Source organism: Dromiciops gliroides, chromosome 2 (genome assembly GCF_019393635.1).
Source record: "Dromiciops gliroides isolate mDroGli1 chromosome 2, mDroGli1.pri, whole genome shotgun sequence".
Taxonomy (NCBI): Eukaryota; Metazoa; Chordata; class Mammalia; order Microbiotheria; family Microbiotheriidae; genus Dromiciops; species Dromiciops gliroides.
This window is the reverse complement of record NC_057862.1, coordinates 98,759,738-98,783,039: the sequence shown is the minus strand read 5'-3', so window position 1 is coordinate 98,783,039 and position 23,302 is coordinate 98,759,738. Positions and strand designations below refer to the sequence as shown.

Genomic DNA, 23,302 nt, shown 5'->3' with positions numbered 1-23,302 from the left:
TTATTAATGTGATGAATACAGAGAAGCATGGAAAGATTTACACAAAATGATTCAGAATGAAGTAAGCAGAGCCTTTGAAACAGTATACAGTTTACTACAATGTAAACAGAACAACCACAAAAAAATCAAAAGTGAATGTTGCAAAATTATAAAAAGCAAGCATGGCTTGAAAGAAGAGATAGGAGAAGACATCTCACCCCATCTCCTGGCAGAGGTGGGACATCTACAAATGTACATTGCACATATTTTAAGACTTTTTCAGTGTATTGAATAGTTATGCTGTTGTTTTTTTTCCTCTTTCTCTTTTTTTTTGGTCTTAAATAATACTATTTTTTAGGGGATGGTTCTCTGGGAGGGAGAAGGATATTTATTTTATAGTAACAAAATAAAAGACATCAATAAAAACTTTATTTTAAAATAAGAAATCCAGTGTAGTCTTTGTCAAATTCTTGGGTGAATTCCACTACCCATATATATTCTTCCATAATTTAAACCCATTCACCTTTAAGGGTTTTTTTTTTTTCCATCAAAAATACATGACTATTGAATTCACAAAAAGCTCTTGGCCAGTAGATAGGTAGTATGTTTCATCTTGAATCCTTTGGAATTATCGTTGGTCATTGTGTTGATCAGAGTTCCTAAGCCTTATAAAGTACTTTTTCTTTACCATATTGTTGCTGTGTCTTGGGTCTTCTCACTTTACTCTGTATCTGTTCATTGAAGTCTTCCTGAGTTTCTCTGGAAACCATCCCTTTTATAATTTCTTTACAGCACAATACTATTCTAGCTCACTTATATACCATAACTTGTTCAGCCATTTTCCAACTGATAAACACCCCCTCCGTTTCCAATTCTTTGCTACTACAAAAGAACTGCTATAAATATTTTTATGCATGCATCCTTAGAGATTATTTTGCTTAAAACCAATCCCTCCTTTAATCTGTTCTTCCTCTTGTCCTTTCCTTCTGTCAGGCATTTTTCCTAATCTTTGTATCCTTGCTCCTTATTTTGCATGGTACACATTTTGACCATAAACAATTAAAATATATAAAGATTTAATTCAATAATATTTGTTGTGTCTACTATACAAGTCACTAGGTTAGGTGCTGGGAATACAAAGACAAAAATAAAGCAGTCCTTCCTTTCAGGGAGCTTTCATTCTATTAGGAAATACACTATAATTACAGAGGTAATTTGAGGTAGTTTGGGGATAGAGAGAAACACAAACACCTGAAAAGATAAGGATCAGGGTTTTATGATATCAAGTAAAGTAGGGAGCCAAGTTCTCCACTTAAATAAAGAGGGAAAATAAGTGGTGTAGGGGGCTTGTGAATCAAGAATATTTGGAATGGCCACTATGGTGAGTTTGAGTGTCTGAGAAGAATTAAAAGGATTTCCCTGCAGTAGCAAAGACCCACTTAAGATTCAGTAACATGGAACTTACTGAATGAACTTATTGAGTTGGCAGCTTCATGTGACTCTCCCCAGTCTCTTTTTGTAGCACTTGAGTAAGAGTGGAGAAGATATATGGTGGAGGTAACTCAGGATTGGGACTTAGCAATCAATATGTGAATGTTTTAGGACATGGGGGCAAGAGATGCAAGGGTAGAGAATGGTGTACTGTATTGTCAAGCAGGTCAGCTACAGGGTGAGGTCTATAAAGGGGCTAATGGACTGCTCAGGGAAGATGATTAATGATAAATCATAGTGAAGGTGAAGAATAGATTTAGGAAGATAAGCAGATGTAGAGATTGAAGGCCAAGAGGTTATGATTAGGGAGGGGAATATCAATTCAAGACCATAGCCTACTTACCAGTAATGGTGAAATCTAAGGTATGATCCCTGTAGTGGCGGAGGTGGGGTATAGATTTAGTTCATCACCGTTGAGATTATTTAAGAATTGGAAAACCAATATGTTTAAGAGATTACTAGTATGATATTCAAGTACCCCAGTATGAAGATTGGATTTGGGGTGGAGGAGAGAAGACTGTGAGCCAGGTACTGAACTCCTTGAGAAGAGAGGGAAAATAATCTGGAGACCAGTAGGCTGAAACAACAAGGATCTAGAGTAAGTGATACAGGTGAATGGAGTACCGTAAAGGAGGTGAATTTCTTGGTGATGGTGGCACAAGCTAAAAGTGGTATCTAGGAGGCTAATTCTCCTGGTTTATGGGTCAGGTAGTTTTCAGTATTTGAGAAATAACCAAGGATACAATGTCTTATGGCGGGACCCAGTTTCCTTGAGCATAAGAAGTTTGAAAGTAGGAGAAAGAAGTTTAGGACAAAGAGGAGTTTGGTGGGTTTTTTGTTTTGTTTTTAATAGAATAAATGTCTTATGTCCATCTAGTTTAATGTGATAGTATGGACAATAGGAATTCTTTATCCACTTCGCTGAGATTGGTAAGTTAAATTTTTGAGTGATGAAAGATATCATTTTAGAGACTTGAGAGTATTTGGGGGCTCGATGCAAACTGCACAATGCTATCTTCAAACAGGAAAATCTGGAGTACCTCACCATTTAGAAGGAATCCTTTGAATGAGATTCTACACTTGATCTTCTCCAGTACAGTGTCAGAAACCTTTAACAAACATATGCCTTCCTCTTTACTGTACTTTGGCATAGATGATACTTTCCTTACAGGAGAGGCAGGTTCTGGTTCCCTGCCATTATTGAGTCTAAGAGATCCTTTTCTGATTAGAACTCTCAGACTCCAGGAGTATGTCTTAAGGCTAGCTTGTCCATGAGAGACACCATTATTTCCACCATCATTGACCCACCACTGAGGAAATTTTGTGAAAGGGAGCTTTGTTGCCAAAAGTTTTGTTAATCAAAGTATCATGGTCATGGTTCACTTTTGTTTCCCTAGATAAATTACAGGCCTGAGGGAAAGGTCAGTATCTGATACTTTTATATTCTTTCTCCACATATCCAGTGATGAACACATAGCATTCAGTAAAATGTATGGTTGATTGATTTTCTAAAGACTTTTGGGTACCACACAAAGTTACTGGAACCTACATACGTTGTTCTAAATGCTGAATTTCAAATGAGTGGTATAGACAGAAGTCCTGTGTCACTTAAGAGAAATCACTATGGTTAAAGTAGGTTTAATGGAAGTAGAATTTCAGCAGGACTTTGAAGGAAAAACAGAATTTAGATATGGGGAAAGGTATTCCAGGAAAAAAGAAGGTGCAGAGACATGGTATATTCAGAGATTGTGTAGATCGATTTGGTTTGTATGCTCCTTTTACACCCTCCTTTGAAAGTTCCATTTTTAATTGTTAATATAATATCAAAGCCATGGTTCATTTGCATGAAATTATTAAGATACTTTGTAAAGATGTATTTGGGGGGAAATAAACCTGACAGCCAACTTTTATTCTTTGTAAGGTTTAACTTTTAAGAATTCCAGGGTTCTTCTCTTGGGCCTAGTCATCACTTTCCCTGAAGCTTTATTTAGGGTGGTGCTGTACCATAACTGCATAGTTAAAAAACAAGGCAGATATTTCTTATGTCATTTTCTCTTTAAGGTCCTGGCAAGTTGAGTAAATCATCTGTAATAAAATACTCAATTGATTGTGATGACCAGGGAATTAAAATTGTTTTTCATGTGGCAATATTGATGTAACCCTCCATAGATTTTCTGGGCTTTGTACTCCCATATTTGGAAGATCAATTTTCTGTTTTTGACAGTGTTTTCTGAGTCCACTGTTCAAATATTTGCTCTTCTCTTTGTACCTTTTTAAAAATTGATGCAATTTTATTTTATCTGCCTAAAAATAAAAATTTTGCCTCTTTCCAGGGCTTCATCCATCACTCAGTGACTTCAAAAATTTGATCTCTAACCCCATCTCCTTGTAACGCAATTATATTACATATCATGTGTTTTGTTACATACACCCAGTGCCTCTTATTAGAGTGGATCAAACTTTCTTTGCTCCCTCCCATTGCCGGTGGAATACAAGTTTGCAAATCCTCACAAGCCAAAAGGACTTGAAATGTGGTACCCGTCATAGACTCTTTGTTGTCCAAGAACTGGCCTAGCATAATTTGAGGCTTATCACCAGACAACCAGTCACCAGCTGATGGGACTTTGTTTTGTAGCCACTGTAGTTCATAAAGACCTTCTGGTAAGTTGTAGAAAGGCAGGTTTTGGTAGGTATTTGTGGAGTTACCTCACTGACTGAAACCACAGAAGTGCTGAAGTAAGTTAAGTCCATTCTCATTTGATTCTCACAAGAACTCTGAAGCTTGGGTAGTGCAGGTTTCATATTCCCCTATTTTATAATGAGGAAACAGGAAAAAAGCAGCTTACCCAAGATCACAGAGTTAATATCAGAGCTGGGACTCAAACTTAGAACTGGCTCAAAATACAGTGTTCTTTCCACCATAACACATGATCAGAGGTTTAAGAGACAGATTGTGAATAGAGGAGGGCTGCAGAGAAAGTAATTTCAGGGAGATTCCAGAAAGAGGATTCCTGAAGAAACAGACAGCATATATGAATTACTTTAGACACATAAATGAGGAGAGGCAGCGTACCTAGGGCAAGTGTTAACTGATGGTATGTGCCATCCTGATAGAACATATCCCCAGACCATGCATTACTTGATCGCATCATGATCATCTTGAAATACTGGTATAGGTTTAGGATTGTAAGCAGTAGTAGTAGGGAGTTTGTGGCACAGTAAATGGAGTGCTGGGCTTGGAGTTGAGAAGACCTGAGTTCAAATTTGACCTCACATTTATTAGCTGTGTGACCTGATGTTCGTTCACCTCAGTTTTTTCATCTGTAAAATGGGGATAATAATAGCACCTCCCTCCCAGAATTATTATGAGGATCAAATGAGATAATGATTGTAAAGTGCTTAATATAATGCCTAGCACATAGTAAATCCTATATAGATGTTAGCTCTTGTGATTATCAGACAGCCAGTCAGCAAGGATTTATTACTGTGTTCCAGGCACTATGCTAAGTGCAGAAGATAGAAGGACAAATAGAATAGTGCTTGCCCTCAGGAAGTTTACATTCTTTTGAGAAAGACAACATGTACATATACAAGTATATAGAATAAAAACAAAACACATCCAAGGTAATTTTGAGGAGGGCAGTAGCAGCTGACGGAGAAATCACTTAACTTAGTTTCCTCATCTGTAAAATGAGGGAATTAGACTAAATGGCTTCTTGGGTCATATCTAAATCTATCTCTCATATTAATAATACTCCCTTAAATCTGTGTAACGCTATAGTGTTCAGAGAGTCCTACCTACATTGTCTTATTCGAGCTTCACAATAGCCCTGGAATGGAGTCAGGGCAGGTCACTGTATCCCTGTTTTTTACTGAGAAAAGTGAATTTTAGAGCAAGTAAATGACTAGAAAAGTAGCAGAACTGGGACTTGATATGTATGTAATTTCTGTTATGTTGTGTTGTAAGTATATTGGATTGTATGTATTTTTTTTGTATTATCAATATGATTTCTATTGCATCATTGCCTTTTCTATTCAATAATTTGCATTTATATATAATACTTTCAGTTTTATAAACACTTTATCCTGCGAAGTAGGGAGTGAATGCTTTAATTTCTTTTTGAAGGTGGATGGACTCAAGGTCACACAGTCAGGATTTGAAGGCAAAAAAGGCCCCTATGATTATTCCATTGTTGCATCCTCCCTCAGTTTCCTCTTGCAGTTAAATCTGCATCTTTAATCTGACTCTGACAAGGGATTCCAGGCCAGCTCAAGCAATATTGTAAAGCTATAGAGTCTTCTGCTATTAAGAATATCTAAATCAGGTCAATGCTCCATCCAACCCAGTATTCTGAGGTAACATGGGGTAGTAGAAAATACATGTACTTAGAGATCAGAGAGAACTGATTTGAATCCCATCTCTACCTAGCCCTTTCACAGGGTTGTTGTTATGAGGATCAAGTGAGATAATGTATATAAAGCTCTTTGCTAACCTTAATTTTCTCGTAATTGACTGAAAAACATAGAGAATAGAAAATCCAGCTGTGCTTATAATTTGTTGATTACCAAAAAAGGCATTTGACTCAAAAAAATGCCTCTCCAGAGGTTCTCCAAAAGATATATATATATCCATACACATGTTAAGATTGTGCAAGATTACTTGCTATAACCACAGAATTTTGCAGTAATCTCATCATCAAATGTCAAATGAGGGAATACCGAACAAGGAGACATACACACAAAAAAAATGTTCTCTACTGTCATGCATTGAGACCAAATAGAACAGACAATTCCCATAGATAATGAGTTCTTACATATGCTTCTGTTTTCAGATGGCATTAGTCTGTTTGCATCAAGTCCAAGAATCCAGGACTTTTTAATAAGTTTTATGGCCTCCAGAGAGCTGGGCCTGGTAGTCCACAAAAGGAGAACCAATGGATAAAGAATGTCTTGCTTGGTTTATGAGATGCATTTCGGTAGGCAATACATTTTTAGTCCAGTGGGTTGTGCATGTTATTATAAAAATAATATTGCTAAAGTATTGCTGTCACCAAGTTTTCGAACAGGGACTGCTAATGGACCAGTATTAAGTAGAGGGAGAGAGTAAGTTGGATTGCATTTGGGAAATTGCAGTCAGCTAACAGTTATTAAGTTCTTGTGTGTGTATGTGTCTGTGCGCGCGTGCGCGCACACACACGCACACACACACATATATATACACACATATTTATGGGTGTATATACATATATAGGTGCTTAGTAAATGTTAGTTAACTATGCAGTTTATATGTGTGTATATCAGCATTGTGCTAGGAACTGGGTCTAAAAATGCAAAAGTGAGAAAATGTCTCCCTTCAAAGAGTTTACATTTTACTTACAGTAATCCCATATTTCATGACACAAAAACTCAACAGATTTAGCAAAGTATCAAAGCATTATTTTTGTAGCAACACCAGGACATGAGCATTTGGTTGACTTCTGTGAGATTAACATCAAGAAGTTAATGATGTGCTCCTAAACATATCCTTTTCTATGTTGGCTTCCTGATACTGACTTTCCTGGTTTGTTTCGTTGTTTTTTTTCTATTTATCAAAATTGCTTTATGCCAGCTTCTTAAGTATTTGCATATTCTCATTTTCCTAGATTAAAAGTAGAGCCAGCTTTTGGAACAAAAGACTCTATAATACTGTTATGCAGGGGTTATTACTGTGTCTTGTATGCATAATCACATAAGAGTTGTATTGAGAATACATTATTTATTAATTCACTTAGCCCCTTAATTTCAAGAGGGATTTTGGTTTCAAAAATATATCAGAAAAGTATATATTATTATGAATCTCAAGTTTAGAGATAAGAAAGTTTCTATTCAGAAAGGCCAAATAGATTTTTCAAACCAAACTACACTTTTTATAATATAAAAATTAAATTAATTTGCCAATTTAACTCGGGTATTTAGTATAATGACTGCAAAAATTCTCTTTTGGGGAAAAAAATCTCTTACAGTGTAAATTCTGTTTTTTTACTTTAACAAATTTTATATACAAAGTATATCTAGCATCAAACTTTAGAGGAGACAATATTATTTTTCTTCTGGTACTCTTATTTTTTATAGTTTTGCACTTTAATAATATTTTAAAGTTGTTTCTATTCTTTTGTTTACTTCATACATACATATTTATATTCTACACACATATTTACAACTAACTTGGCTCTCTTTTTCCTTTGAAGTTTATAATTTGCTTATGGACTGACTTGAAATGTTATTAGAATGTTCCATAAGCAACTAGAAATTTTGGTATAATAATTCCAATATTTTTGTATTTTATAGTCAACTAATTAGTTGACTGTCTCCACAGTATGTTCTAATTTAAGACAAAGTAGGACTTGGATGATAGCTTAGGTAGTAAGCTCATCAAATTTGCAAATAATACCAACCCAAGGATCCAGAATAATCTTGACAGGCTAAAGCATTTCACCGAACCTTTTTTTTTTTTAAGCAACAAACATTTATTTTATTTTCCATTTACATGTAAGGGTAGTTTTCAACATTCATTTTCATAAGATTTAGAATTCCAAATTTTTCTCCCTCCCTTTCCTCTCCCCTCCACAAGATTGTAATCAGGTTATATATGTAAAATCCACAAGTGTTCTTCTTATCAGTTCTTTCTATAGGGTGCATAGTAAGCTTCCTCATTAGTTCCTTGAGATTGTCTTGGATCATTGCACTGCTGAGAGTAGTTAAGTTATTCACAATTGCTCATTGAACAATACTGCTGTCACTACACACAATGTCCTCTCAGCTCTGCTCACTTCACTATACATCGATGTTCATTAGTCTTTCAAGGTTTTTTGGGGATCATCCTGTTTGTCATTTCCTGTAGCACAAGACCATTCCACTACAATCATATAACACAGCTTTTTCCATCATTCCTCAATTGATGGACATTCCCTTGATTCTCAATTCTTAGCCTCCACCAAAAGTTGCTATAAATATTTTTTGTACAATTTTTTCCCCCTTTTCTCTTTTTCATGATTACTATTGTTAACTGTTTCCCTTCCATCCTATTCCTTTCCCCATGATATTTATTCTATTATCCATCTTCTTTCATCCTATCACTCTTCAAAAGGCATTTGCTTCTGTCTGTCCCCTCCCCCACTCTGCTCTTCCTTCTTTTGCCCCTCTCTCTTTATCCCCTTCCCCTCCTATTTTCTTGCAGGGTTAGAGAGATTATTCCACCCAATTGAGTGTGTATATTATTCCCTCCTTGAGCCAATTCTAATGAGATTGAGGTCTTTAAGCCAATTTTGGTGAGTGTTAGGCTCATTTACTGCCCAGATTAAATAGATTACTCCACCCAGTTGGGTGTCTGTTAGTCCCTCCTTGAGGCAGCTCTGATGAGTTTAAGATCTTTGAGCCTTTTTCTGATGAGTGTAAAATTCATTTACTGCCCTGCTCCTCTTCCATCTCTTCCCCCACTCCATAAGCCTTTTCCTGTTATTTTCATGTATGATTTCACTTCCGCCCTTCCCCTCCCCCAGTGAATTCCCTTCACCCCTCAATTTAACCCTAAAGATGTCATCATCTAGCTAAGTGACACAGTGGGCAAATCATCACCCCTGGACCCAGGGGATCCCAGCCAAAACCCAGCCTCAGACACAAGACAGTCACCCACTGTAGAACCCCAGGTATGTCCCCCAGCTCCAATTTTTTTTTTTATGGTTCTCTAGGGTTTTGTATTTGAAAGTCAAATTTGCCATTCATTTCAGGTCTTTTCATCACAAATATCTGAAAGTCTTCTTTTTCATTAAAGTCCCATTTTTTCCGCTGAAAGATTATGCTGAGTTTTGCTGGGTAGGTGATTCTTGGTTGTAATCCCATTTCCTTTGCCCTTTGGAATATCATATCCCATGCCCTCTGGTCCTTTAATGTAGAAGCTGCTAGATCTTGTGCTATCCTGACTGGGACTCTGCAGTACTTGAATTCTTTCTTTTTGGCAGCTTGTAATATTTTCTCCTTGACCTGAGAGCTCTGGAATTTGGCTATAATATTCCTAGGAGTTTTCCTTTTGGGATCTCTTTCTGGAGGTGATCGGTGGATTCTTTCAATTTCTATTTTAGCTGCTTCTTCTAGAATTTCAGGGCAGTTTTCCCTGAGAATATCTTGGAAGATGGTGTCTAAGCTCTTTCCTTGATCATGGTTTTCAGGTAGACCAATAATTTTCAGATTATCTCTCCTGGACCTATTTTCCAGGTCAGCAGTTTTTCCCAGAAGATATTTCACATTGCCCTCTATTTTTTTATTCATTTGGATTTGCTTTATTGTGTCTTGGTTTCTCATAAAGTCACTGGCTTCCATTTGTTCAATCCTAATTCTTAGGCAATTATTTTCATCAGAGAGCTTTTGTACCTCCTTTTCCATTTGACTTTTCAAGCTGTTGACTTTTTTCTCATGTCTTTCCTGCATCACCCTCATTTCTCTTTTCATTTTTTCCTCTACCTCTCTAACTTTATCTTCAAAGTCCTTTTTGAGCACCTCTATAGCCTGAGACCAGGTCGTATTTTTCTTGGAAGCTTTAGATATAGGGTCCCTGATGTTGACATCTTCCTCTGAGGGTGCCCCTTGATCTTCCTTGTTACTGAAGAAACTTTCTGTGGTCCTCACCTTTCTCTGTCAGCTCATCTTGTCTTTCTTTTACTAGACTTTTAGCTCCTTAAAGTGGGGCACTGTTTCCAGGCTGCAGTATCCCAAGCTTAAGAAGTCCCAGGTGGTATGATTTAAGGAGAATCAGGTTCTTCCCTCGCCTGGCCTGTTTCCTGGTCCTAGATGACCCCAGACTAACTTGCCGATCAACCAGCTTTGTGTGTTGTGGTTGTTAGCTCCGACAAGCCTGTGCCCCTCCCCCACCTGGGCCACTGCTACTTGAGCCTACCTCCTGGTTCTCAGCAGGGGTGTAAAATCCAAGTTCTGCCTTAGCACCAGCATAGACCCCTGTAGTCTCTCCCCTGTCTAGGGCTCAGCCCACTCACCAGACTGTGAGCTTAGTTCCAGACGACACCGGTGCTTCAGCTGATTCAGAGGCTCTGGGGGTCTCCTTCTCTGGTGAGGACTTCCTGAGACTGGATCTGTGTCAGGGTGACTGTGGGGTTGGGCCCAACTCCTGTATGAGCACAGCAGCTCCCTCCTTCTGACCTTCCAGGCCATTCTTGGTTAGAAGATGATTTCAGCACATTCTTCTGTGAATTTTGCTGCTCCGGGCATTTTCCTATGGCATTATTTGGATGTTTTTTGGAGTGATCATGTCATGAGTTCAGGAGCTCTCACTGCCTTTCCTCCACCATCTTCTCACTGAGTATTTTAAGAAATTAAGTATTAAAAAAAATAAGGTCTTGTACTTCAGTATAGAAAAGCAACTTTATTGAGAATATTTAGTATTCATCAAACATCAAGTAATTGAAGGCAAGAGAATGAGCTTCAAAAGTTTTATAAATGGTAGGAACATACAAGTACATTTTAATTTGTGCAGTAAAAAGTTACACAATGAAAAATGAAAACTCCATGCATAGTCTAAATGTCAGATATAATTAAGTTTATGATAACTGTATTTTTAGATCATTAGAATTCATTGTGGAATATATCAATATCTTTCTCATATGTAATGAATGTAATGTAGAGGGGGTTTTTCTTCTTTCAAGTGTTCAATCATTTTGGGACCCCTCTCTTATATTTTTTAAATTGTAAAGCTTGATGATACATTTTAATTTCTCTAGGTGTAATTAAGTTTCTAGTTTAGAAACAAAGCTTTTTCACTGCCAATATAGAACACATTTTTCCTTGTTGGTATGAAGGAAAAAGTTTTAGTGACTTTTATATTCAAAATAATTTGCATTCAGAGCTACATAATAGAACTATGTAACTAGATATTCCTGTATGAACTTTCTTTGTTATTCTAGTGCACTTATCTCAGTAAGGCTGGAGAGTTAGAGTTCACTCTGAACAGGCTATGAATCATTTAAGATTTTTGACCTCACAAAAAAAATTAAATTAAAATCCATGGAGAAAATAAAGAATTATTTCTTTTCAAATTATTTTCACTACTAGAAATTGTACTTTAAGTTCAATTTTAGATTTTTTTTTTGCTTTCACTAATGGAAAAAAAGTAATTTCTTAAATTTAAAGAAATAACTGATTGTATACATATGATTTATTATTGAGATTTTTAAGTGAAGTCTTTTCATTTTGATTTTAAACTAGAGAGGCAACTGAGATGATAATGTATACTTTGATGTCTTTAAAGCAGATGTTTAATGGAGTTCTGTTATAACCAAAGCCTAACTGGCTTTGGCTTTGTGGTTGAAAAATATTTTTAATGTCTTTCTTGATCTGCCAAATAGCAAAGAACTTGTAGAGCTAATTCTTTAATGATGGTTAGGTTTTCCAAATACCATTTTATAAAATGAAATAATACTTCCAACATTTTAAAAGGTTTTTAAACAAGTATTTTTAGCCTCAGTACTTTTTTTTTTAACAAAATGTACTTCAGAATTTTTCAGCAAATATTCATTTAGAAGGTAGTATTAAATATATAGACTGGTATATGTATTCTCTCAATGAATCCAGCCTAACGTCTCCAAGTTTTTTCCTGTGCTTATTTGACATACTATACTTATTACATAATAGAAAACGCTCTTCCTGGGTTGTTTTTTTTCCAGATGTCTTATCTAAAGGAAAGTGTGTTTTAATTATCATGACAGCCAAAACAAATTCAACAGCTTGTGTTAAGAAAATATCTTGATGAAATATATCTTACTCATTTGTAATGTTTTTGAAGGGTGTAAAGATTTGGGAATCGTTTTTTTTTTTTAAAGGCAAAATGATAATAAATTCAAAATAACCCATACTAAGTTTGAGTTGTATAAAGAATGTCTTCTGGTACTAGTCACAGTGTGTTTCCAAGGGATTTAAAGAATTTCTTGGAGGGAAAATTTCAAAATTTAATTCCCTTCTGAAAACTCAAAGGGATATAATAAATCATTTTTAGAACAAGATATATTTACATTATCTGGAGTTATTGTTGGCATTTGAGAGAATCATGCCATTTCCAATGCCACACAAAGGGCATGTTACAATAAGACTTTAACATTGAACTAAGACTACCTTTTTCTTATACCATATGCTACAATAAATTAGTTTTAATGGCCTAAGAGAAATAATCTGCTTAGTTTTCCTTTTTTATAGAATAATAACTTTTATTATATGTACTCTTAGACACATATGCAAAGCTTCTGTATACACAAATATGGTGATTAGTACATACATTTTAAATTAGGTTAAAAAATATTAATATAGGGGGGTGGCTAGGTGGCGCAGTGGATAAAGCACCGGCCCTGGATTCAGGAGTACCTGAGTTCAAATCCGGCCTCAGACACTTGACACTTAATAGCTGTGTGACCCTGGGCAAGTCACTTAACCCCCATAGCCCCGCAAAAAAAAAAAAAATTAATATAGTGTCAGCAGATCAATCTGCTTTTATGTAATTTTTGGTTTTGACTAATAGTATTTTTTTTTCATTCAGTAAAACATTCATCCTTTTAAAAGTGAGAAATTTTGTTCACACAGTATAATGTACAATATTTTGCTTTCTTTTCTTTTTACCCTTTTCAGATGGCCTTCTTGTTGTTGGTGTTCATTCAGCTAAATTTCCAAATGAAAAGATTCTGGATAACATTAAAAGTGCTGTTCTTCGATATAACATTACCCATCCTGTGGTTAATGATGCTGATGCCATCCTTTGGCAAGATCTGGAAGTTTCCTGTTGGCCAACCCTGGTCATACTTGGACCCCGTGGAAACATACTTTTTTCTTTGGTTGGAGAGGGGCACAGAGAAAAATTGTTTTTATTCACTTCAATGGCTTTAAAGTACTACAAAGACAGAGGACAAATTAAAGATAATAAAATTGGAATAAAACTTTATAGAGATTCTTTGCCACCCTCATCATTACTTTTTCCTGGCAAAGTAACAGTAGATGATGTGTCTCATAGGTTAGTGATAGCAGACACTGGACATCACAGAATTTTGGTTGTTAGAAAGAATGGACAAATCCAGCACAGCATTGGAGGTAAGTTCTGCTTAAAATATGATGTTTAATTTATATTTTTATAATTCAAATTATGAAGATGAGATAATTAAAGGTGAAAATTATGAATAAAAATAATTCCTAGGCATTGTAATAAAATAATTTTAGCTTCTGTCACATGAAATTAATCCAGTATATCATGAACTTAAATGAATGAAGGTGGTGAATACCAAGCTGCAACATCAGTTAGAATCATGGTTGATCATTACAAAACATATTTACATTTTAAATTTAGTCATAATTTTGTCCCTGAAAAATACAAGAATAACATGACTTCCAAAAATAGTTTTGTTTATTTATAGAAATATATAGGGGCAGCCAGGTGCCTTGGTGGATAGAGCACTAGACCTGGAGTACCCAAGTTCAAATGTAGCCTTAGACACTTACTAGCTGTGTGACCTTGGGCAAATCACTTAACCCTGATTGCCTCACACATGCACCCCCCCAAAAAAACATTAAATAAATAAAAAATAAAGGTAGAAAGCAAGCACTTTACTTTTCTATTAAAATAACTATTTTATCTTTTAAAGCAATTATAATAGAATCTGGAATTTTATATTTAGAGTATATGGAATGGAAATCTAATTTGTTTAAGAGCTAAGATAGAATTTACAAAGTAAAACCCAAATTTTAATTTATTTAGAATTTTAATGCTTAGTAGTTTGTAGGATTTTTGTGAAACGTAGGTTTTACTTATTTTCTAGTAGAATGCCTCCATGGTGCATTGGAAAAACCATGTCAGAGCATGTGAGTTCTAATCCCTTCTCTGACTCTTAAAACCTTTTTGACCTTGAGCAAATCACTTGATCTCTCTTTGCCTCAGTTTCCTCATGTATAAAGGAAATTGAGATTGGACCAGATGGCCTCTGTAGTGCTCTCCACCTCTGAATTTCTGGTGTTTTTATCCTAAGACCTCTAGCATAATACAGAGCACCCACTCATTCATTTTACTTTTACAAAACAAGCTGAAAGACAGCATTAACCATTTTCTTGAACAACTTAGTCATTTCTGAACTAATGAGTACTGTCTTTTTTACCTATTTTTCAAATTAGATCTGTTGCGACATTATAAAGACAAACCTTTGAAAGACTTAAGAACTCTAAACAATATACAATGATTAATTAAATTCATGATTCCAGAAGACATGATGAAACATGCTAGCAGCCTCTTGATAAAGAAGTGATGGACTCAGGGTACAGATTGAGACATTCTTTTTGACATGTGTGGGAATTTTTTTTCCTCTACTAAGCATATTTGTTGCAAAGGTTTTGTTTTAGGGCATCAGGGAAGAAAACATGCATTTATTAAGCACCTGTTATGTGCCAGATACTATACTAAATACTTTACTAAAAATATTTGATCTTCACAACAATCCTGTGAGGCAGGGGCTATTTCTATCTTTATTTTACAGTTGAAGAAACTGAGGAAGACAGAAATTAAGTGATTTGCCTAGAGTCATATAGCTAGTAAGTGTCTGAGGCTGAATTTGAATTCAGCACTTTCAGATTTTTCAGTGATGGGGCAGAAAGTAGAAGGAAAATAAAATAGATTTTTGTTGATTGAATATTACTTTTTTTTGAAAATTAAGTTTTAAAATATTAAAGTTAGGCTTACCTACCTACCAAGTTCAACTAAAGTTCCACTTTCTACAAGAGTCCTTTTATCATCCCTCTAGCTACAGGTGTTTCCCTCTCCCCATTACCTTGTATTTATATGTATATAATTTTTATTTATTTAAGTACATTCTGTCTCCCTTGATAAAATGTAAACTCTCAGGGCAGAGGCTATTTGTTTTGGCGTGGTATCTTAAGCACACTATCAAAATACTATTTTATCTTGTTAAAAAGTTATAATGGAATCTGAAACTTCATATTTCGATTATAAGGTGTGGAAAATCTAAATAATTAACAGTATCTTGCTCATAATAGGTGCTTAGTAAATGCTTGATTGTTATTTTTGTTTATTCCTTCAACAGGTCTGAATTCTGTTGAAGGAAACAGTAACTTTTCCATTGTCACTAATAAATTAACAAAGTATTTGCATATTTGCATTGACTAATCTTATACATTTGTCAACTGTTCAGTATAATAAAGCTATTAAATATGTGTAGTGAATATTTTTATCCATTTCATGGTAATTTTGTTATAACAATATAATAGCTATCGCTTTGGTTGTTTTTTTTTCCAGTCTCAGTTCATAGTATACACAAACAGGGATTAATAATTCCAGTTGAGCAACAACTTCTTGCAATTGCTTAATGTTCAAAATAGCAATATTTGCTCCATAACTTGAATCCAAAAGTTCAAAACCATTTTCAAAACATATTATATAGTACTCAGAATCTACATAGGTGAAAATTATGACGCTCAGCAGAGAAAATGATCCCTTGTAAACCTTAAATCATTTGTTCCATAGTCTCAGAGTATCACAGTCATCCCTAGAGCACAGCAGTCAGTGCAGAAACCCAGAAGAACTAGGATCATGAGAATAGAACCATTTGGTCTGTACTCTTAAGAGACTGTTCTCTTTCATTTATTCTTTTTTTTTCTTTCTCAAGCAAAATCCCTTCTTGTCTTAAGCAAAGCATCGGGGCTTATTCTTTTACTTCGTAAAAACTAAGACTAGATAGTTGCCTTGAAAATGTGTTTGTAATCTGAGACAAAAAGAAAACTTGGGAATACTTACAAAAGATTTTGTTTTAAAAGTTCCTTTTGAAGGAACCTACTGTGTCTGTTATAAAGGTCAGGGAAAATATAACTTTCATTAATTTTTTTTAAAACCTTGGTTTAAGAGGAAATGACATGAAATGAGATAAATTAACTTGGATACTTCATAAACTGTAAAGCTGTCTGAAAATAAGCATTAAGTCACAAGCAGAATCTCTTGATTTATAGCAAAGCAAAAGGTTGTTGAAAATATCATTGAACTCAGATTCTTTATATTTATCATTTATTGCTTATTAAAAATGAAAAGTTAATTTATGTTAATTTAAAGTTTTAATGTTTAAAAGAAGAAAAAGTGGATAAAATAGAAAAATGTATTTTTTCTTACTATTCATTTGAGTAAATTAGCTTTTTAAAATAACTCAAAAAATTGAAAATTTTGTTGATTCAGATCTTCCAAACAATGAAGATTATAATTTTCCCACAACTTCATACACAGTTTTCTTGTATTTCTATGGCCAGTGATATTTATCACCTGCCCAACTTTCTGGTGATGGTTCTCTCCAAACTTAGCAAGGATGAATTCCAGATGATGGAATGTGTTTGTTGTTCTCCTGCTCTTTAGAGCTCCCACGGTTTAGTAAGACCTTTCAAAATTTGCACTATGTCGGCATAGCCTTTTGGAATTCAGGGTCACCATCTCACTGTAATCTGACAAAGGAGTAAAACTTTTGTGAGGTGGGAAAGGGGTGTGTATAAAAAAATATATGTTTAAATTTCTTTTTTTAGCACTTTACAAGAAAAGCTAATAGCCTCTGAGTCTATATTGAGAGACTACTTTTCAGAAGTTAGCAAATAATTAGATTTTAAGGGAGCAACATACAATTAAGACCATTTGAAAATTTATCATGTTGCACTTAAGTGTACTTCATTATTAAGATAATTTTCAGAAATGTAGATATGTTACTTACAAGTGTATTCCAATCTCCCCAAAAATTTTTTTAAAAGAGAGAGAAGGAAAGATTATTTCCCTTATATCTTGGTCATGTTTTGAGTAGAAAAAATTTATTAACTGACTTTTTTTCTATTTTAGGTCCCAACAGTGGAAGAAAAGATGGGACATTTTTAGAGTCAACTTTCAATTCTCCACAAGGTGTAGCCATAAAGAATAACATAATATATGTAGCAGATACAGAAAACCACTTGATAAGAAAGGTAATTTTTCAGTTCTAAAATTATTACATGCCAGTTTAAACATTCTTCTTTTTCTTTTTTTGTGTGTGAGGCATTTGGAGTTAAGTGACTTGCCCAGGGTCAAACAACTAGGAAGTCTCAAGTGTCTGAGGTCAGATTTGAACTCAGATCCTCCTGACTTCAATGCTGGTGCTCTATCCACTGTGCCGCCCATCTGCCCCCAGTTTAAATATTCTTAATTATAAGTATATCTTGTTTTCTACTTACTGCTTTATTATTTGAAATTAGAAGAAATGATTATGAATTTGAAACATGGCCATGTCAGTTCCATCTGCATGAGAATAATTCTGTTTTATTATAAACTTTTTAGGCTTTATCTGAATTGTGTTCACTTCAGGGTTCTCCATTTTAAGAGGGACATTGACAAACCATAACATAGGACTGTAAGCTATGTCATAAGGAACAACTGAATGAATCTGGGAATGTTTAGATTGGGAAAGAAAAGACTTGCAGAGATAGGGTTTGAATAAGAGATCAAAATTATTTCATACAGTTTTGGATGAAATGAAGATGGTTGGAGCCAGGATGGTAAGAAGTATAGCCTAGCTCCTCCAGCATACCTTCTTCAAAAAGATCTAGAAAACAAATTAGAAGTGCTGACCAAACAATCCAAGAAAAAGCCAGAATGATTCATTTTTTCAAGCTCAGATTCTTTTAGGGAGACAGAGATCATAGGGATGGAGGTTCATCCAGGATCACGTTCTGTACACCATCCCAGTGCTCAGGAACTGAAAGGACAAGACTATGGACCAGGGCTAGACAAGTCCCCTGCCTCACACTGGGTTACCTTGATCTCATGGAGGAACAGGTGCAAACTAGCAGCTCTGTTACTGACTACCCAATTCCAGGTCAGAGAGGACAGACCTAGGAGAAGATCTGAACAGAGCAGGTCATACTCCAGGCTAGGGACTGGTCACTTGTCCTAGGGAGGAACAAGTATAGAAGCAAACAGCAGCTATGTGATTCTGACCCCAAGAACAATGTGAGGTGGCCCTGCTTGGAAGTTGCAGAAGAGAGCTGTTGAACCCAGCCATCTCAACCAACTGAGAAGCTCTACAGATTTAAATCGACAGATCTGCAGTCTCCTCTTGGATCTGGGACTCCTGCCCTGGTTATTCCAATAGGGCATAGAGTAGGTGCTTAATCCATGCTTGTAGATTGCTTGATTAATTTAGATTGAAAATGCAAAACTGATATGATTGAGTTCTCAAGTGTAACGATTGGAATAACGCCACCTGCTGGATATTTACTGTAGAAGAGTTCTGCCCATGAAGGGAAGGTCTTTGAGGGCAAGACCAGGAGTCAGGAAGTGACGCGGACTAGTGGGAGGAGGAAGGAAGAGACTGGCGCTCAGTCTCGGGCTCTTTTCCTCTGGACTCTGGTGGAGAAGGGAACTAGAAATGTGCTCTCCCTTTAATAGATAGAAATCTAGGCCTTTTTCTCTCTCTTTACCAAATTTTTATTCTCCTTAATAAATGCTTAAAAGTCTAACTCTTGCTAAAGCTTATAATTTATTGGCGACCACTCATTAGATATTTTAGACAGTTTAGCTAGAATTTTAGCCCTTAACACAAGTATAGTAAGATGTCCACTCAGTGTTCCCTGGACAAAGATCTCACATTTGGATTAAATAGCTGTTAATATTTATAGGGAGGCTAAAAACTTTGCAATATTTATCATCTTCTGCCCCCTTTTCATCCCTCTGCCATTATTACTGCAGAAGTGGAAAGGGGTTACAGAAGCTTAAGGGCCATTTTGTATTGTTCTTTTTTTCTCTGCTCTGTCTCCTTACCTTTCAAAAACTTGGAATTTCTGATTCCCTGCCATACCATGGTAGGGCTTAAGAGCAGGACTTTGTGGAATCTGAATTTCAGGGGCTCAGATATCTGTAGTTTTTAAGGAATTAAGTGTGACTTCATAAGACTCTTTCCTTTTCAAAGTTTCTACATAGGCCATTTCTGCTTTAGAACTTAATGGTTGCTACAGCATTAATCATAATATGACTGTATACCACTTGATGCTGAACAAAAAATTAATAGAACAATAATGACAACTTACAGTTTTTTGATGGCTTTTCCTATTCTCTGAATTAGTTTAGGAACTGTAAAAGGTAAAAATAAAAGGAGGAACATTATTATTCCTTGGATCAAGATATATTTTCAAGCTCATCTTAGTTTCCTTTTATTATCCCCATAAGTGTCTAGAAGAAAATTGTAAAAGCTTTAAAAAAAAACTCAGAAAAAGAAAATAGGAAATAAGATTTTTTGTAACATAGGATATTTAATTTTTATCTCTTTTTTTGTTTGTTTGCTTGTTTTTGTTTCTTTTTGCTGGGCAATGGGGGTTAAGTGACTTGCCCAGGGTTGCACAGCTAATAAGTGTCAAGTGTCTGAGGCCGGATTTGAACTCAGGAACTCCTGAATCCAGGGCCGGTGCTTTATCCTCTGTGCCACCTAGCTGCCCTGAGTTTTTATCTTAAGGAATAAAATGAAATGGAAAGTTTTATACTTTCTGAATAGAATTAACTATGTATATTTCAATGTGTAATAGTCTTTAACAGGTACTAAGTATTCTGATTTAAAGTAAGTTTTTATATCTTAATTTCTTCTCAGATGCTGGTGCCTTAGAACATCCTTATCTTGTTTTGTGTCATGAATTCCTTTGGCAGTCTGGTGAAGCCTATTGACCCCTTCTCAGAATCATGTCTCTAAAGCATAAGATAAAATAATATGATTATTAAGGAAACCAGTTGTATTGAAAATAGTTATTAGAATAAAAAAAAATTTGTGGACCCCAGATTAAGAACAGATATCTGCCTTTGAAGATGTCAGAATCCACTATTTGGGTAATGGGAGGAGGGATAGAAGAGATAAAGAGCATTTGTAGAGCATATAAATCTTAATCAAGCAGTAGGAGCCTCACACACATATAGTATGTGTGTGTATTTGGGGGGGGGGGAAGAGAAGGAAACAAGCATTTATTAAAACACTATGCAGAGTGCTTTACAGATATTTCATTTGATCCTCACAACAACCCTGTGAGGTAGGTGCCCTTGGGATCCCCATTTTACAGTTAAGGAAACTGAGGCAAACAGAGGTTAAGTGACTTGCCCAGGCTTACAGAGCTTGTGAGTATCTGAGAATGGATTTGAACTCAGGTCTTCCTGACTCCATGCCCAACATTCTATCCTAGATGACTGTATATAATACTGGAAGTAGTATTCTGTATACATATTCTATTGAAATTCTCATACCCAGAGGAAAGATGGAAAATATCATGAGCCATATTAATCACAGACTTAAATTTTTTTTAGATTGACCTAGAAACTGAAATGGTGAGCACTGTGGCTGGCATTGGAATACAAGGCACAGACAAAGAGGGTGGAGCAAAAGGAGAAGAACAGCCCATCAGCTCACCTTGGGATGTAGTTTTTGGAACATCAGGTACATTTATCATTTTGAATATTATTATCTATAAAAGCCTACTTAGATACATAAAAGAATTTGTATTTTTTAAAATAATATTTTCCAATACTTTTTAAATTCTCCAGAATAAGGTGAAAATGGAGTGTCATTCATGTTTGAACTGTTTAAAATTGTAAAAGAAATTAAAGGCATGTTCATTTCTAAGTAACTGGGCTCTTTATATGTTTTATGTCATTATAACTGGACTTCAAATAGAAAATTTTACTTTTTACACACAGTGACTTTTTAAAAAACTGTAGTGACCACCTGGTCCATGATCTCTTCCTCCTCCTCCCACAAGATTGCCTTTATTTAATCATGAACTCGATAAAAAATGTAGAGAAACTTTTTTTAAAAGCATATAAACAACACGATCTTTTCTTTATTCATTATTTCACTGAACTCTAAAAGTATTTTCTAACTACAAGTTGCCTATTTTATTACATCTGCCAGATTTTTTAAATGTGTATTTATTATGCAGCAATTCAGCTTGTACAGTGGAATTTGACCTGAGAGATTCATGTCCTATGGGTCAGCAACCATCTTTGGATGGTTTTTACTATTGCCTGAATTTTAACCTTTTGCATGAAGGATAATGTACCCATATCCCATTAACCTTTCTTGACCCTTTAATCAGTATTCTCTTCAGAGAGAAGGTTAAATGTACTTCTATGACTTTTAATGGTTGAGATCCAACTAATTTTGTGTACTATTCAGATAATCTACACTAGGTGAAGTTATCTGCTTAGATAATATGCTGTTACAATTCTGCCATTTTAATTAATGTACCATAAAATATCAGATGAAATATACTTATTCTTTAAAGTTATCCAGATAATGTAGATTTTTCTGTGAGAATAAATGTATTATTTATTGAGTAAAAATTTATTGAGTAAAAATTATATGAGATTTAGTATTTCATGCTTAAGCTTTGAGAAAAAGCTCTTCTTGTCACTAAGCTGTCCCTACAAGTTAGGGAAGACAAAATACTAGTAAAATAAAATAGAATTTGTGTTCACCATAACATATTGAGATCCCTAGTAACAATAAGTTTTTAGGTAAAAATTGTCTAGATGGCTATTGATATAAAGTTTGAGGTATCAATGAAAGTATGTATTGTTGCTTCAGATTAATATGCTCTTGCTTTTTTATTGGAGCTAATTAAAAGAGCTTTTAAAATGATAAAGTATTTGAATCATTTCAAGTAACTGCCATATTCAAAACAATCAATACACAAAATATATGTATTTGTTCAAGATCCAGACCAACATACTTTTTTTTTCTTTTGGAAGTTAGCATAAGAATCCATCAGACTTGTAAGGAATGGAGGTAAGAGTTGATTAAGTAAAAGATTGGTTGAAAATAGCAGTTAATTCCTGTAGATGCAGAGATATAATAACACATTTAGACCTAGACTTTGGTGGATAGCTCATTGCAAGAACCTGTCTAAGCTCCCATTCCCAGGGAAACCTATTGTCCCAGAAATATTTACCTATTTCAAAATGCATTTCAAGAAACTCTGTACTTTTCAGTCCTCCACCAGTGCCAATTAGACATTTTTGTGATATAGGGTAATTCTTTCAAAGAGAAATGGTGATAAGTAGCTAATTAATATTTTACTATTATCTGCTATTCATTATGCCATTTCATAGTTTATAGTACTACCGTTGTATTTTGAAAAGCTTCTTGTATGCTGAATAAGAAATTGTATATCTTTGGTTTGCAAAAATAATAAAATGGTGTATAAAAAACACAGCTTTTTGTTCAGAGAGGTCAGGAAAAAAACAGGCTGCATGAATGAATAAAAATTTTTTCTGCTTTCTACAATTTCTGGTATTTCAGGGAAGAGTTAAGTAAAAAGGAATCAGTATATAAGCCTAATATGTATCAACTGATTTGAATATTAGACTTCTGTATTTTAGGTATTTTTAATCCATTTTCTGTATAAGATATCCTGTTTCATAAATAGTTTATTAGCATTTTTCATTAATAAAAATGAAAAGTTGTAAAAGATAATGCTTAGGTTTGAAGGTTAAGTAAAAATTAATCCAGTTGTATTACATTAAAAGACATGGGAAAGTTTCCTTTTGATCAAGAACAGTCTTTTTTTTTTTTTTTTTTTTTTTTTTTTTGTGGGGCAATGGGGGTTAAGTGACTTGCCCAGAGTCACACAGCTAGTGTCAAGAGTCTGAGGCCGGATTTGAACTCAGGTACTCCTGAATCCAGGGCGATTGCTTTATCCACTGCGCCACCTAGCTGCCCCCGATCAAGAACAGTCTTAATCCTTATAACATTTATGATCATTCTGGTAGTGG

The 23,302-nt window shown here is 35.0% G+C and overlaps 1 protein-coding gene across 1 annotated transcript in view; it reads left to right on the top strand.

The window, feature by feature from the left end:
• The window catches only part of NHLRC2 (NHL repeat containing 2), an 82,477-nt gene that overhangs the window by 15,045 nt on the left and 44,130 nt on the right, over window positions 1–23,302 (top strand). The window contains exons 3-5 of the mRNA XM_043985451.1: window positions 13,132–13,587; window positions 17,363–17,484; window positions 20,837–20,966. Coding sequence (XP_043841386.1) covers window positions 13,132–13,587; window positions 17,363–17,484; window positions 20,837–20,966 — 708 coding nt within the window. The remainder of the gene's footprint in view (window positions 1–13,131; window positions 13,588–17,362; window positions 17,485–20,836; window positions 20,967–23,302) is intronic.